The sequence below is a fragment of the Cyprinus carpio genome, chromosome A21 (genome assembly GCF_018340385.1).
Source record: "Cyprinus carpio isolate SPL01 chromosome A21, ASM1834038v1, whole genome shotgun sequence".
Classification (NCBI taxonomy): domain Eukaryota; kingdom Metazoa; phylum Chordata; class Actinopteri; order Cypriniformes; family Cyprinidae; genus Cyprinus; species Cyprinus carpio.
The window spans coordinates 16,241,142-16,257,097 of NC_056592.1; the positions used below are offsets into that span (position 1 = coordinate 16,241,142).

General features: G+C 36.8%; 3 protein-coding genes across 3 annotated transcripts in view; 2 read left to right on the top strand and 1 right to left on the bottom strand.

Moving 5' to 3' along the window:
• The first annotated feature begins 10 nt into the window (after positions 1-10).
• On the top strand, positions 11-2,419 carry cd74b (CD74 molecule, major histocompatibility complex, class II invariant chain b). Its single transcript, XM_042711059.1, has 6 exons — positions 11-208; positions 773-933; positions 1,085-1,164; positions 1,419-1,440; positions 1,522-1,728; positions 1,941-2,419. Exons 1-6 carry the CDS (start codon positions 129-131, stop codon positions 1,985-1,987), a joined length of 597 nt encoding a protein of 198 aa, XP_042566993.1. The 5' UTR covers positions 11-128; the 3' UTR covers positions 1,988-2,419.
• LOC122134692 (SLC35A4 upstream open reading frame protein) lies at positions 2,259-6,283 on the bottom strand. Its single transcript, XM_042711060.1, has 3 exons — positions 6,191-6,283; positions 5,675-5,773; positions 2,259-4,168 (listed from the first exon to the last, which is right to left on the bottom strand). The coding sequence occupies exons 1-3, from the start codon at positions 6,203-6,205 to the stop codon at positions 3,977-3,979; spliced, it is 306 nt and encodes a 101-aa protein (XP_042566994.1). The 5' UTR covers positions 6,206-6,283; the 3' UTR covers positions 2,259-3,976.
• Positions 6,284-7,888: 1,605 nt separating this feature from the next.
• The window catches only part of apbb3 (amyloid beta (A4) precursor protein-binding, family B, member 3), a 40,669-nt gene continuing 32,601 nt past the window's right edge, over positions 7,889-15,956 (top strand). Inside the window, exon 1 of the mRNA XM_042711061.1 lies at positions 7,889-8,481. Coding sequence (XP_042566995.1) covers positions 8,433-8,481 — 49 coding nt within the window. The 5' untranslated portion in view covers positions 7,889-8,432. The remainder of the gene's footprint in view (positions 8,482-15,956) is intronic.

Consider the following 15,956-nt stretch of genomic DNA (forward strand, 5'->3'; position numbering starts at 1 on the left):
CAGATATTTTCATCCGAGTGTTGCTGCTGGACTCTCAGTTCTTACTTTTTTATATTAGAGCGCTGTTAGAAAACCCCCTTGAGCAAATTGACAAAATTTTGAGAACTTTTTCTGACCATCGATCAGAAATGTCCACCGACGGAAACGACGCACCACTTATCAGAGCTCCAAGTGAGCAAACTTCAATCAACATGGGAACTCAAAGAAGGTGAGTTTTTTTGTTTGTTTGTTTGTTTTTTATAGATAAATCTTATTTTCGCCTAGTCATATATGTTAAAGGTAAACCGAATGCGACTGAGTGTAAACAGCTGTTTTTAATGATTACTTGAATAATTAAGCAGAAAAATGTGTAATGTGCGACTTTTATGATATATATGGGGCTATATATAGCCTATTTACAGTCCTCACTGTCGTGTTTCATTTAAAAACTGAACTAAAAAAAAAAATTCAATTAGAATAATTTATCACGTGTTATTATGTGTTCTGAAATATAGATGCTTCTGTGCTGCATTTTTATTTCTGCGTTGAAAAGTGCAAACTGCGTATTTGTCTCCATTATTACCACACACATTGCTCACAATTCATAATTCAGTACAAATTAAATGACCAGACACTCATATTCGATTTTCTTGTGCTCAAAATATTTAATAAAATCAAACATTTCTGCCCACTTGAGGAAAGGCAACTGTTTTTAAAGGAGAATTTGTTAGTGTTTTACATGTCATCATAGCATTTCACTCATTTAAATACACTGGTCTATGTTTCCTAACAGATCTAACAATCAGGCCCTTAAGGTGGCAGGAGTGACTCTGCTGGCTGGCATACTGATCGCAGGTCAGGCCTTCACCGCCTACATGGCCTACAGCCAGAAGGAGCAGCTCAACACCCTGGAGAGACGCAGCGACCGCCTGCAGGAGATCAACCGCAAGTCTGGTCAGTGAGCTTCATGGCTTTACATCCACTGTAATACTTTTATTTGATGAGTTTCTCATCATACTGCCTTTTAAATCACCCATAACCCATTACCACAGATGTTCTCTAATGAAAGCAGAATAATACTGACTTTCTTCCCTTTTTTGTGCAGTCATGCGTGCCCCCTTGCAAATGCATCTTCCCATGAGCTCTCTCGCTCTGAAATATGAGGAGGAGCCCAAGGAAAAGAAAGTAAGTTCTCCTCTTGAATGTGTTTTAATGTGGGCTGACGGCCACTTGATGTCAGGATTGAGTAAGAAAACTAAATCAAGTTTTAAAGCAGTGTTTCTCAAATGGTCTTGCTTTAGAAATTATGAATATCAAAGCAGGAAGCGATAAATGAAAATAAAAAAATCTATATAAAAATATGGAATATATAAATCCTGCCATCTACAGCTTTCTCATCTCATTCATGCATTTATTTGTCATTATGCTCTGTTTTTCAGGATTCCTCTACTCCCAAACCAGGTATCAAGAGCTTGTCATTTTGAATCAAAGTAGCAGTTTAATGTCCTTTGCTCACACATATATGTATTTTCTGTCCCACAGAGCTCACCCAGTGCCAGAAGGAGGCTTCTGGGGAGGTCAAGAGTCTCCTGCCATCCTTCCACCCCAGGTGTGATGAGAACGGAGACTATCTGGCTGAGCAGTGCTGGGACAAGACTGACTTTTGCTGGTGTGTGGACAAGAACGGCGTTGAGATTCAAGATTCCCTGACTAACACCACCGATACTAAGTGTCAGAGCTTCAATTCCGGTATGAGCTGAATATTTGTGTTATTAAATGGCCATGGAAGCTGAATTATTCTGTGGCATATATGACCTACTCATATAAATTATATTAATATCAAGAGTAGTAAATGTGCTACATCTTCAGTGAGAAATAAAATACAGTTTACCTTTTATATGTGTCACATAATTTAAAGCAGCTGTTTAATATAAATCATTCTTCACTGTTCCTTATTTTAGCTGATAAAGTGGTGTTGGAGCCTCTGGTGGGGACAGATGGCCAGTGAAAAGGAGCAGCGAGGAGCAGTTAAAACATAAATGTATTTTTCTGGTATCTTTAATACTTTATGTTACTTTACAGTTTGGTTTAAGGTAAACTTCTTCATTCAGCCTATTAAGATATTTTTGCTGTCACAATAGCAGAAATCGAAAATAAAGTTAATTGTTTTGTTTTGTACTGGTAATTATTACAGACTATAGAAGATTAACTTCAGCTGTGTTGACCTTTTATGAAAAGCTTTCACTTAATGATTGAATTGTACTATTGATTACTATTGCTTTTTTTTTAAACTAACTTTTAATGTGAATTTATTTTGAGTGTAAAATGGATCAAGAGAGATAAGTAATATATAGAAGGATAGCTGAAATCGGATGATGGATAGCTGAAAACGGATGATGGATAGCTAACAAAGAAGGACAATAAAATGAATTACTAACTACTTGTGTGCTTTGTGTCTGGTTTAGACGAATTCCTGTAACTTTAAGTTGTATGGCAATGTCTAAAGGCTGATTTTTCTTGCATGGCCCCAAAGATGCTTTGCAAATATTTTAGGATTTTTAAATTAACATTTGTAATTAAGCCTAGAACACACATAGAGAAATGACAAAAAAAGATGGACCTCTATGTACAACTGAAAAGAGATAACAAACCAGCAGCGCTGCGTGAGAGAGCATGACGTGAGAAAGACACTAACCAAATACAGAGTGATCACTGTTTGGCTTTTAGAGAGAAGGGATGGCAGCCGCCATTCCACAGACTGGGTTTACTGTGGAAACTGAAGAGCACTTCCTACTGCACCACTATCAGAACATTCCATCTACTTCCCAAAATTTCACCTAATTTTATGTCCCTACCAAATCCAGAAAAATTAAGACATACATTGGGAGAAAACTCCAGCTTGCCACAAACTAAGTCAGTCTGCGGACAAAATGACTTTCTTAATATGTCTCAGTGTATTTCATATACATTGATCACTTTCTTATTTCTTGTTTATAAAACATGATTCCATTTATTTACTTATTTAATTCATTGCTCATGAAATGGCCAATGCTTTGGCAATATCTCTGATATTGTTCTGATGGTATAAGAGGGGTGCATACGGGATTTTATCCTACTAAAAGGATACTGAATTGTATATCATGGTCAGACATTCCAAAACATGTTTAAGGATTTGTCTCTTTGCCTCTTATTTTATTCCAAATAAAAATAATTTACCATACATTTTCTTGACCCAATTTAAGGTTTTGTTCATTAAAATACTTTTAAAAAAATTCTTGTAAAAACAAATGCAATGTATGTAAAATAATATATCCAAAAATATATCACACATTATGGCAAATAATATCATAAGGCATGCCAAAAAAAAAAAAAAAAAAATTTTACTCACATAAAGCAAAGGAAAATAATTCTTATTACTCAAAAGTTTTCTTCTGAAATAATTCTTTAAATAGAAAAGGTATGCATTATAATATGGATTACACTTTAAAACCACACCACTGAATTCAATACTCCCATCTGAAAACCAACTGGATGAAAATCAGTACTCATCCTCTAACTGGACTGCTTCCTGTTTTCTATTTCACTTCTAAAATGCTGACTTCCATTCATATTCAATACAAGCGGAAGTGGAATAGTTGAGTGTGGAAAAGTGCAACATTTATTTATCCAACAAATGTATAAAAGGCTTCATCTACTCAAGTCCAGCAATCTCTGACATTTGACAGGTAGAGGAATTGCTCAATGCCAGACATTATATACAAAGTGTGTTGTGCCTGATTGTTCACCTGTTTTAGCGCAAACCTCTATTTAAAAGAAAAAATATTTATGTAACAGACAAGCATATTAAGGACTTTCAAAAAATAAGCTGCTGTAACAGCACAGACCTAACCCATTTTAAACAGAAAACTATATAAAACTGCTAACCTACTCAGTTGAGGTACATGTTGAAGTTTTTGGATGAGGCACCATTTCTGAGATTGTATCATTTTGGCTCTCTCTATCTCTTCTTGAATGAGCTGAAGTAATTTTTTATTGACTGCTCAACGTTAGGCACTTGATAGCTCTGAGCAGCATAGATGCCTGTGCAGGTTCCTACAAGAACTCCCAGGACTGCAGAGGAGCGGAGCTTTGCCACCACATACCCAGCCAAAAAGCCCTTGAGGAAAGGAGAACTGAGCACACTTCCACCCTAAATTGAGGAAGAGGGCAAAACACAGTGAGTGAGAGAGAAACTTGAACACAGAACTTAATTAAACAAAATGATCATATGGACCCTTTTCACATTTACGGGATTGGAACATATTCCAATGCTGAATTTGAATATTGAATTTTCAAGACTTTCCAATGGAGTAAAAAAGTAGAGAGTACAGCTGTTGATTAGAGGGCAACAGTCCAGTTCTTATTTTCATTGTCATATTTAACAGTGGAATTCCTAGTGATAAACAACATTGATATCTTTGCAGAAAATCACCAATCAGAAAATCAAAACAAGCAATTTGCACCAAAATAACTCTTTAGTGCCCTCCACTCCCATGAAGCACTGCAAATGACATATTCCAGTCTATATAAATGCATATCTTGCAATAAAATATATTGTTTCGATATACATAATCAACATCTTTGAATTAACAGTTTTAGATATATCCATTATTTTTATTACAATTATGTCATTCTTGGGAATGGGATTGGAGTTCTTTCCCTCACTGAAGTCGTTAAGTACGCAGTTTTGTATATTTGTCATTTTGCCTGATTTTCAAATACTTTTTTGCTTCAAATCAAAGTTTGTAGTGTTGTGATTCACCTCAGAGATGGTCAGTTAATGGCTTTTTGATAAACACTTTTTAAATCCCTATGGGAAGAAAGAATAGGAAAAAAATACTTCTGGAAACAAGGCTGCTCAAAAACCTGACTGGCATTGTTGCACTCTCACAGAAAGTGTATAATTTTTTATTTATTTTTTTTCCCTGATGAAAATATCCTCCTGAGAACCAGAAGGGAAAAAAAGGTTTGTAAATTTTGTTGTTTTTTTTATGTAATTCAATTGGCTGTAGCATAAGAAACAAATGGAGAAAAAAAACATCTTTGAATTCATATTTTATTTCATGTCCTTTGTAGAGAATGTCAGAACTAATTATTCAAAAAATAAATAGACATCGAAAGGGCTTGAATAAGCAAAAACAAAGTTTTATTTTAGGTTTCAGGCTATTTTTAACAAAACTTTGTACAATGATGATTCTCAACTATGTTATGAAAATTACAACAGAATGATTTGATATACTATTTTACTTTATGCAATATGTGCATAACTCATAACTCTGATTTGAAACCCCATAACATTTTTCTGAGAGGTTTATTTACGACAAACAATTTGAAAATTAGTCAGATTTCAATCATAATTACAAAACACAATCATATTTCCCTAAGAGGGCTAAATTTGTTCATTCTGTTAATATCAGTTATTTTTAAAGAACATTTGATGTCTCTAAAAAGCCCTGAATGGACATCCAGACTTACTGTGGCATGTATGGTCTCAGAAAAAATCACTAAAATATACAGAAGACAAATGTCTATGCCTGGGACCCAGGGGGAAATAAACATGCTAGATTTACGACGTTATTGTTGCGGAAATGCGTCATCACAGTACGTTAAAGAGGTCCATTGCTGACTTTGACAAAAATCTGAAGTCCTACAGTACCTGTGGAATCCCAACTCCGACTTCATCCTCCACCCGACGCTGAATGTTATCGAGCTGGTCTTTAAGCAGAGACAGGTCTTTCAGCTGCCTGAATGGATCCTGTTCAAGAAAGACAAATACTGAGAAACCAACAACAAGCCAAGCCCATCATAGCGGTGGCTGACGGGACAGTATGTGCCAGCAGAAATGGCCTTACAATTCGGCGCCATCTATCAAACGGGTTTCTGTAAAGTATTGTTAAAGGACATTTAAGGATACGATAAAAGCACAGGTTTTTAACATAACAGACAGACATTTGACAGATAAAATACATGGAACTGAGTGATGTCTGTTGCACTTGCAACAATGTGACCATATAAAACAGTACAAAACATCATATTTTGTTTTCTTTCTTTAATCTCGCTGCCCAAAAATGCTATGCAAAATAGCTAAACAGTAATCGAGGACGGTATCAAAATTAAAGAACAGAAAGTGACTTATTAAACAACGTCTATGTAAGTTCGGTGGCACACCAACCTTGTCAGCAGCCATGTCTGCTTGTGTGGGACTGAGATCAGAGATCCTGAGCTCGATTGAGCAACCTGAAACACATGTCCACTCCAGATAGCGGCATAGCGCTCTAATTTATAACACATTTCTCTCTCACACTCTACAATATTTAAAAAAAAAAAAACAAAAAAAAATATACACAAAAAAATAAAATAAAATAAAATAAAATAAAATAAAATAAAAAAAAAAAATATAATATAATATAATATAATTGTTTTATTATAGTGTAATGTACAAAATACAAGTTTCTTTGTTTCATCATAAAAGGGCACCAAAAGACAATTTGTGTTGTGCAAGACACATCTCCACAGTAACCAAAATTCTTTTCAAATATTCATTAATATCTGGTCGCTTAAAAATTAATACAGTTTAGCATACTTTTAAAAAATTAAGTGCGGACACTGAATTATTAGTTGAATGACTTATGAATTAAATGAATTGAATTATAAATTAAATGAAAATATATTATGTTTTAAAAAATTATATACATTTTATAACCTATTATTTTATTAAAAACATTAAAGGTACACTACAATGGCTCCTTTAATTTCAACTTGTATGTCATGTAGTATTTATATATATTTTCATGAAGTTGCAATTCAGTATATTTGAAATATATTAACTTTAAATGGAATATCAAACAACACAATTGTTACAACTGCAATTAAATACTTTATATGTGCTTTAGTGTGTTGTTGGTCAACACATCAAAATCCATGACAAAAGACAAGGCCTATTAAAACATCTTAATTTAATGCATACTTTAAAATACTAAAATGTTTAGGTTGATAATATTAGATATGGTAATAACACTACGCAATAAGTGCACATTCAAAACAATTTCACAAGGTTAATATTTAGGCTACTTTCACAAGGGAACTGAGACTTATGCTTCATTTTAAAGTATATTTCAACAGCGATTTTCATAAACCTACATATGGCTTAGACATGCAATATACATCAAATATAATTACGTCATTATATTATAGTTACATCAGTTTATTACACGGACTATAAAAAGGCGCGAGCCCGTCTCTGCTTGTGACTGTCTGCAGAAGCAGGCAGACGCTCGCGACAGAGAAGTCGTTGCCACGGCAACCAGAGGGATGATGCAAACGGAGGCTGGACGATGACGGACTTCGCTTGATCTCATAAAAACACAAATCAATATCTACCAACAAAAACGCAAACCAAAAACCTTTACACATCCACAGCTCTTTACTGACCACAAATATTTCCTAAATAATAGTTCCCGTGCGGCTGTATGAGTCATATTATTTTGTTATATAATACACGCCTCAGTATTTAGTAACATTAGCTTTCTTTTCTCAGTACAATGCGTCTTTAAATATTTCCCAGAAACCTTGTTGTGAAGTCTAATAAAGCTAGTCGGATCTATATTATAATAAATAATAGTATATAATAAAATAAAGGGCTTTTAAATGTACTGAAACTCAACCCCAGTTTCAAGAATGAAAATTTTACTCTTCACATTGCAGATGGTGATTCTCTGCCTCACTGTGTGGAGCAGATTGGAGACACTAATTCTTCTCAGGAACACGCATCACAGTTTATGCCCTGTTTGATTAATAAAATATACTATTACCCTTTTTGCTGTATATATATACATATATATCCATTTAAAATATTTACACCTGGATTATTGTATAGGGAACAGAAGGCTATGTTTGCTCAAGCAATTTGCTTTCATCAGCTATATATTCAGCCATCCTTAAGGCACCATCATCAGGCAGAGAGTGCGCGAGAGAGAGGGATGGAGGGACGAAGGAGGGGGAATATATGCAGGCATTACTGAATTACAGAATCCACAGAGAGACACACACACACACAGTTACAGAGAAAGATAGAAGCGATCTCAAAACAGCATCACTCTCCGCTAGACAGAACGACAGTGAACAGAATAGAGAACAGAACAGAGTAGCATGATCGCACAAGCATTAGACAGAAAGACAAAGATGAGGTTGATTGGACAGCAGTGAAATTACCTGAGGGCAAAATAGAAGTGGGGAAAAGAAGAGTGTGGCTTTTAATCCTCTTGGCATGCGAGTGTATTGCTGGCTGTTTGGCGCTGAGTGTGTGAGTGGTCACCCTGTGTGTGAGTGTGTGCCGCAGAGTTTGTCGGTGGTGCTGGGACGCTTTGGACTGGAATGTATCTGAGTTAACCGCTGGGGGCTTTCGGGAAGACACCATGCTGGGCAAGGATTACATGCTCGCCATTATCATCGTCAACTATGACGGTATGTACACAGATGCATCTGCACTTTCCTCTGCTCTTTGTTCTTCTTTGTCACTCTCTAGTTAGTGCAGGCTGGAGGTGTCGGAGTGAGCGGAAGAGTTTCCTATCCTCTACAGGATCGAAATCAGTCATTGTCTGTTATTAACATGCTCCACTGGTCACTCATGGACTTTACCTACAGGTGCTGTGTCATACTAGACCCACCCGACTGTTTGAAGACCGTGTTTTTGAGATGTTTAGTGAGATGGACTTGATTTTGCTGGAATTAATTACAAGGAGATTTGCATCAACTGATTTTTACACTCGAGACCTAAACAGTCTAAAAAAAGTTGCCTGTTGATATGGTTGAAAAATCCATTTTTGTAGATGATCAGATGCACATGGATAATGTCACCTGTGCGGTTCTGTTGGGATTATGCATCTGTTGCAGGATTAGATTAAGGAAACACAGCAGCATAATTTGCCCACACAACATTAAGCATCAGATAGACTAGTAAACTCCTCCCCTTTGTGAGTCCATGAGGTAGAATGTAGATATTTTTACAGTTTAGGATGCAACCAATTTGTAATGATTTAAACAAAGAACTCCAACCAAGAAAACATAATTTTATGAATAATTTTTGCAGCTGCCTGAGATGTAGTATTAAAGCTGATACATTTAGCGATGATACTATTATAATTAAAAGGACCTGCCTTGAGATCTTGCTAAAAGTTACTCCCCAAAGTATTTAAATGAAACTTCCTAGATGATGGAGTGATAGTGAGCTGAAAAATAGGACCTAAAAAATACAAGTACCCAGTATCTGTAAAAATGCAAAAAACGTCCACACAAAAATTTTAACCTAAAATGTTGATGTTTATATTAAAGATAGGACACCTTGTGAGTCAAGTACCCAGCATCAGTAGAAGGGCAGAAACTGTCCTCACCACATCCTCTCTACGTCATCACTCTTAAAATAACTTCTGTACACACTGAGAAGAGGTGTGTGTGAGGATTTGTTTGTCTGTTGTCTGTGTATGAGAGACAGTGAATGATGGAATAGCTTCTCCAGTATACGCTGATGACAGGAGCCTCTGTTTATACACAATAATCAAATGCACTAAGTGAATGCTGATAACAAGAGCTTCTGCAGATGTACAGAATCGATTGCATTTGAGTCAAATTTTCCTGGTTTAATCAATTTTATTGTACTTTCAGTTACTGAAATACTGCCTGCCTCGTAGACAAGTGCATGTCTTCATAAGGACGCCTCAAATAAAATGCTGTGTCTTGTCTCTTGATTTACTGAAGGCCCAAGGATTAACTCTTAGATTGTTGTTAAGATCCACCTCGAGTCTTAATCAGCAAACTTTAGTGGGTGAAATAAAGTAATTTCAGTAGGAATTAGCAGTCAGGAATTTTGTTTGAGGGCGAAAGATTTTGCAACAGTTTTAAATTGGTTACATAGATTCACCACACTGACCAACAGAAAGCTGCTTGGTTTTAAAATTACTTTTTGTAAGCTGTACTTAATACAATAGACTGTGCTTCTATTGACAATAGACAATAAACCTTTAAGGCAAAGCAAAATTTTGCCAAAATTGCACCGTTGTTTAGTGAATTGTTGCTGACAGAATTCAGTAATTTCAATAGGAGTCCACGTGACCTTGAATTTTGTGTGAGGGCAAAAGATTTCCCTATACAGATTTTGCAATGGGGTCCAGTTGGTCAGACGGATTCCCCATGATGACCAAAAGAAAGCTGTTTGATGTGAAAGTGACTTTTGTTCTGTGTGAGCTTTACTTCATATTAAGCCTGGAGTGGAGAATGGTTATAACTCAGGGATAAGAGTGACCCTAACCAAGGAATAAGAGTTGTTTTTAACGCTTTTCTGTACTCTCTCTTTCTCTCTCTCTCTGTAACGTGTGTTTACCTTATACTTCCCTTTTACTGTTAAAGTGGAAGGTGGAACTGGAAGGTGAAAAAATCTATTGATTGAAGTCAGTGCAGAATAGTGCCTTTTATTACAGTTGTTTCAGTGGCTCATGGGAGTCAGAAGAGGCACAATTCAGGCATTTTGTTTTTTAGACTCTGCTTGCAATGGTTTCTGAGGCGACCAAGTGCATCAAGGAAAACGAGGGATTGTCAGTGGAGAATTCCCACACTTCTTTTGTGCTTGTTGTCACTCTCAAGAGGGATTGGGTGTTGAGTAATGTGTCCTGTTTTACTGTTCAAGTAGATTTCCAGACTTGTACTCTTCAAGTAGGTTTCAATAATTAGTGGTGTTTGAGTTGCAAGCTTCAGTTTTATTATCGCTTAAACAGGTTTAACGCCAACTCGTACAGCTTGTTGAGGAGAGGTGATATTTCTTTTTCTAAGATTTTGTTCATGCTATAGAACACCCTTGTGATCATTCAGAACACCCTGATAACTGCAAAACAACATGCTAAAAACCATTCAGAACACTTTAGCAACTGCATAACATTATAACACAATGGCCTGGCAACCACCCAAACAGAACTCTGCAGGAAATGTACAAACCTACTCAAACATTAAACTCTGAGAAACAGAGTTCCAAATAATAAGCATATATCAAACTTTGCCAACATTTTAAGACTTAAAGTGATGGTTTACTACAACAAATTGGACTCATACACAAACAAACACAGTCCCTATACAGCAGTTGCTATAGGGACTGATCAGGCAGTAGAAGTTTTCTTAGGAGATCATCAATAATTCACAAACATCCTTTTCTTAACCCTCCACCCCTCTGCTGTTTTCAGCATTCAATCTGTTGTTATCACTTCATCCTCATGAAATAGCACTGGAGTTGTTAGTGGGTGTGTGGTGGGAACTGCGGCACCACCTACGTGTGTAAAGCTGTGATACCACAACTACAGGAAGTGAAGTCATATCTCAGTGTAACGGCATCCTACCCTTAAGGGCTTATAACACACACTTTTTCTTGAAACAGGCTTGTAATTGAGATTCATCCTTCTGAAGTATATTTTATGATGTATTGTGTAATATCATGTGTGCACATTGTATATTAGATGTCTTGTATATTAGCAGCCCTTTATTCTTGTAATATCCATCAAGATTTATCTTCTGGCCACTGAGCCTGAGAGACAAGCGATAACCAACAGGGCATCTATGTTTGGGCATGCAGCCACACATTGCACTGTTATTGAAGGGTAAGTTCACCCAAAAATGAAAATTAGCTTGTGTTTTACTCACCCTCGAGGCATCCTAGGTGTATATGACTTTCTTCTTTCAGACGAATCCAGTTGGAGTTATATAAAAAATTGTCCTGGCTATTCCAAGCTATCATTGCAGTCAGTGGGTGTTGCAGTTGAACAGTGCATAAGTCATCAAATAAAGCGTGTGCATCCATAATAAAACGTGCCTCAGACGGCTCCGGGGGGTGAATAGAGGCCTCCTGTAGCGTACCCATGTGTTTTTGTAAGAATAATATCCATATTTCAAACGTAATAAATACTTTTCTCTCACTTTGGGTATCTGTCATACGTGGAAGCCGTTCCAGCAGATGACGTTGTGGATTGTTCAACTGCAACACCTGCTGAATGCAATAATGGAGCTTGGAATAGCCAGGACAATTTTTTATATAACTCCGACTGGATTTGTCTGAAAGAAGAAAGTCATATACACATAGGATGCATCGAGGGTGAGCAAAACACAGTCTAATTTTCATTTTTGGGTAAACTAACCTTTTAAAACTGTCTTCAGCACCAAACACAGCCAGTCTGCAGACATAATTTCAGGTGCACTCTGAATGGGGACCAGAATTAGACTGATAATAACCTTTCTTTTTCCTTCAGCCTTTTTCTGTTTGTTTTATGTCAGCCAGCTGACAGCATAGCTAACCAGGCCAAAACACTAAAAATGTCATGGCAACACAGTGCGATTATTATGGCCTGTCAGAAGCAGAGGCGAGGGGTGGCTTGTGAAAAAGAAAGGAGTTCGATATGACATGATTGATGATCTCTGGAGAGGGCCAGAGACACACAAACACTCAAAAAGACAAAAAGAAAACATAATCCATTGCTATAATGCAAATGTGGATATAGGTGGAATTATATATATATAATTCCAATATATATATATACAGGTCCTTCTCAAAAAATTAGCATATTGTGAAAAAGTTCATTATTTTCCATAATGTAATGATAAAAATTTAAACTTTCATATATTTTAGATTCATTGCACACCAACTGAAATATTTCAGGTCTTTTATTGTTTTAATACTGATGATTTTGGCATACAGCTCATAAAAACCCAAAATTCCTATCTTAAAAAATTAGCATATTTCATCCGACCAATAAAAGAAAAGTGTTTTTAATACAAAAAAAAGTCAACCTTCAAATAATTATGTTCAGTTATGCACTCAATACTTGGTCGGGAATCCTTTTGCAGAAATGACTGCTTCAATGCGGCATGGCATGGAGGCAATCAGCCTGTGGCACTGCTGAGGTGTTATGGAGGCCCAGGATGCTTCGATAGCGGCCTTAAGCTCATCCAGAGTGTTGGGTCTTGCGTCTCTCAACTTTCTCTTCACAATATCCCACAGATTCTCTATGGGGTTCAGGTCAGGAGAGTTGGCAGGCCAATTGAGCACAGTAATACCATGGTCAGTAAAACCATTTACCAGTGGTTTTGGCACTGTGAGCAGGTGACAGGTCGTGCTGAAAAACAAAATCTTCATCTCCATAAAGCTTTTCAGCAGATGGAAGCATGAAGTGCTCCAAAATCTCCTGATAGCTAGCTGCATTGACCCTGCCCTTGATAAAACACAGTGGACCAACACCAGCAGCTGACATGGCACCCCAGACCATCACTGACTGTGGGTACTTGACACTGGACTTCAGGCATTTTGGCATTTCCTTCTCCCCAGTCTTCCTCCAGACTCTGGCACCTTGATTTCCGAATAACATGCAAAATTTTGCTTTCATCCGAAAAAAAAGTACTTTGGACCACTGAGCAACAGTCCAGTGCTGCTTCTCTGTAGCCCAGGTCAGGCGCTTCTGCCGCTGTTTCTGGTTCAAAAGCACACGCCTGTGCACGGTGGCTCTGGATGTTTCAACTCCAGACTCAGTCCACTGCTTCCGCAGGTCCCCCAAGGTCTGGAATCGGTCCTTCTCCACAATCTTCCTCAGGGTCCGGTCACCTCTTCTCGTTGTACAGCGTTTTTTGCCACGCTTTTTAAAAAACACATAAAGGGTGTGCTGAGACACTGAGGCAGTTAAGGTTATTATTCTTAGATTTATTATTCTTCGATTTTTGGATCTTATGGAAACTGTTGGGACTCCAAATGAAACTGAAATGATTCCTGAAGATAGAAACAGTTATTGTCAGCTCAGGATTGGGGTACAACAGAGAGACAGTGAGATGTGTCCTCATGGATCCTGGACAACAGCAATAAGCCATGTGTTACAGTGATTTTCACTGTGGGTATGGTGCAGGGTTCATATAACAATGTTAATTAAATAGTCAAATGTATTATTAATAATAATCAAAATAATATAATATTAATTATATTAATATTTATAGGTGCATCTCAATAAATTAGAATGTCATGGAAAAGTTCATTTATTTCAGTAATTCAACTCAAATTGTGAAACTTGTGTATTAAATAAATTAATTAAATTAATTGCACACAGACTAAAATAGTTTAAGTCTTTGGATCTTTTAATTGTGATGATTTGGCTCACATTTAACAAAAACCCATCAATTCACTATCTCAACAAATTAGAATATGGTGACATGCCAATCAGATAATCAACTCAAAACACCAGCAAGGGTTTCCTGAGCCTTCAAAATGGTCTCTCAGTTTGCTTCACTAGGCTACACAATCATGGGGAAGACTGCTGATCTGACAATTGTCCAGTAGACAGAGAGAACAGCAGCCTTATGAGGATTGTCAAGCAAAATCGTGAACTTTGAGTGAACTTCACAAGGAATGGACTGAGACTGGGGTCAAGGCATCAAGAGCCACCACACACAGACGTGTCAAGAAATTTGGCTACAGTTGTCGTATTCCTCTTGTTAAGCCACTCCTGAACCACAGACAATATCAGAGGCGTCTTACCTGGGCTAAGGAGAAGAAGAACTGGACTGTTGTCATTGTGTTTTTTTGGAAACCAAAGTCACTGCACCCGTTTACCAAGAAATTTTGGAGCATATCATGCTTCCTTCTGCTGACCAGCTTTTTGAAGATGTTGGTTTCATTTTCCAGCAGGATTTGGCACCTGCCCACACTGCCAAATGCACCAAAAGTTTGTTAAATGACCATGGTGTTGGTGAGCTTTACTGACCAGCAAACTCACTAGACCTGAACCCCAGAGAGAATCTATGGGGTATTGTCAAGAGGAAAATGAGAAACAAGAGAACAAAAAAATGCAGATGAGCTGAATGCAACTGTCAAAGAAACCTGGGCTTCCATACCACCACAGCAGTGCCACAAATTCATCACCTCCATGCCACGCCGAATTGAGGCAGTAATTAAAGCAAAAGGAGCCCCTACCAAGTATTAAGTACATGTACAATAAATGAACATACTCTCCAGAAGGCCAACAATTCACTAAAAATGTTTTTTTATTGGTCTTATGAAGTATTCTAATTTGTTGAGATTTGGTGGGTTTTTGTTAAATGTGAGCCAAAATCATCACAATTAAAAGAACCAAAGACTTAAACTACACCAGTCTGTGTGCATTGAATTTATTTAATACACAAGTTTTACAATTTGAGTTGAATTACTGAAATGAACTTTTCCACGATTCTAATTTATTGAGATGCACCTGTATATATTTATAATATATGCAAATATTATTTAATACGTTTTAAGCTTTAGCACTGTTTATTTACACCGAATATGTTTAGAACCACACAAGCAGGACTAAAGGTGCCATCACATTCAGCAAACTTTAGTGGGCAATATCAAGTAATTTACAGTAGGAATTAGCAGTCAGGAATTTTGTTTGAGGGCGAAAGATTTTGCAACAGGTTTAAGTTGGTTATGTGGATTTACCACTCTGACCAACAGAAAGCTTCTTGGTTTTGGAGTTATTTTTTATGAGCTGTGCTTCATACAATAGACCGTTCTTCTATTGACAATAGACAAGAAGCTTTTTTTGCAAAGCAAAATTTCTCAGTGGGATGGTTTTAAGATGTTTTAAGATGTAAAATAAAAAATCTAAATATAATTTATTTAAATCTTTTCTGGTAGCCATGTCTATTAAAGACACTGCATGCATCTTTTAAAGCAGATTATTAGTAAGCCTCAGGAGTGTGACAAGTTTGATTGGACTGAAACAGATTTTATATGTTGCTTTAGAGGTTAAACCCACAATCCTTTTACGTACCATAGAGATGTGATCTGTGGTCGAGTTGTTTGAAAAACTCCACATCGCTGTCAGCAATTGACAGATTCAGATTCCAGTAGCTTTATTGGCATGGTAAAAAGACTTTACATTGCCAAA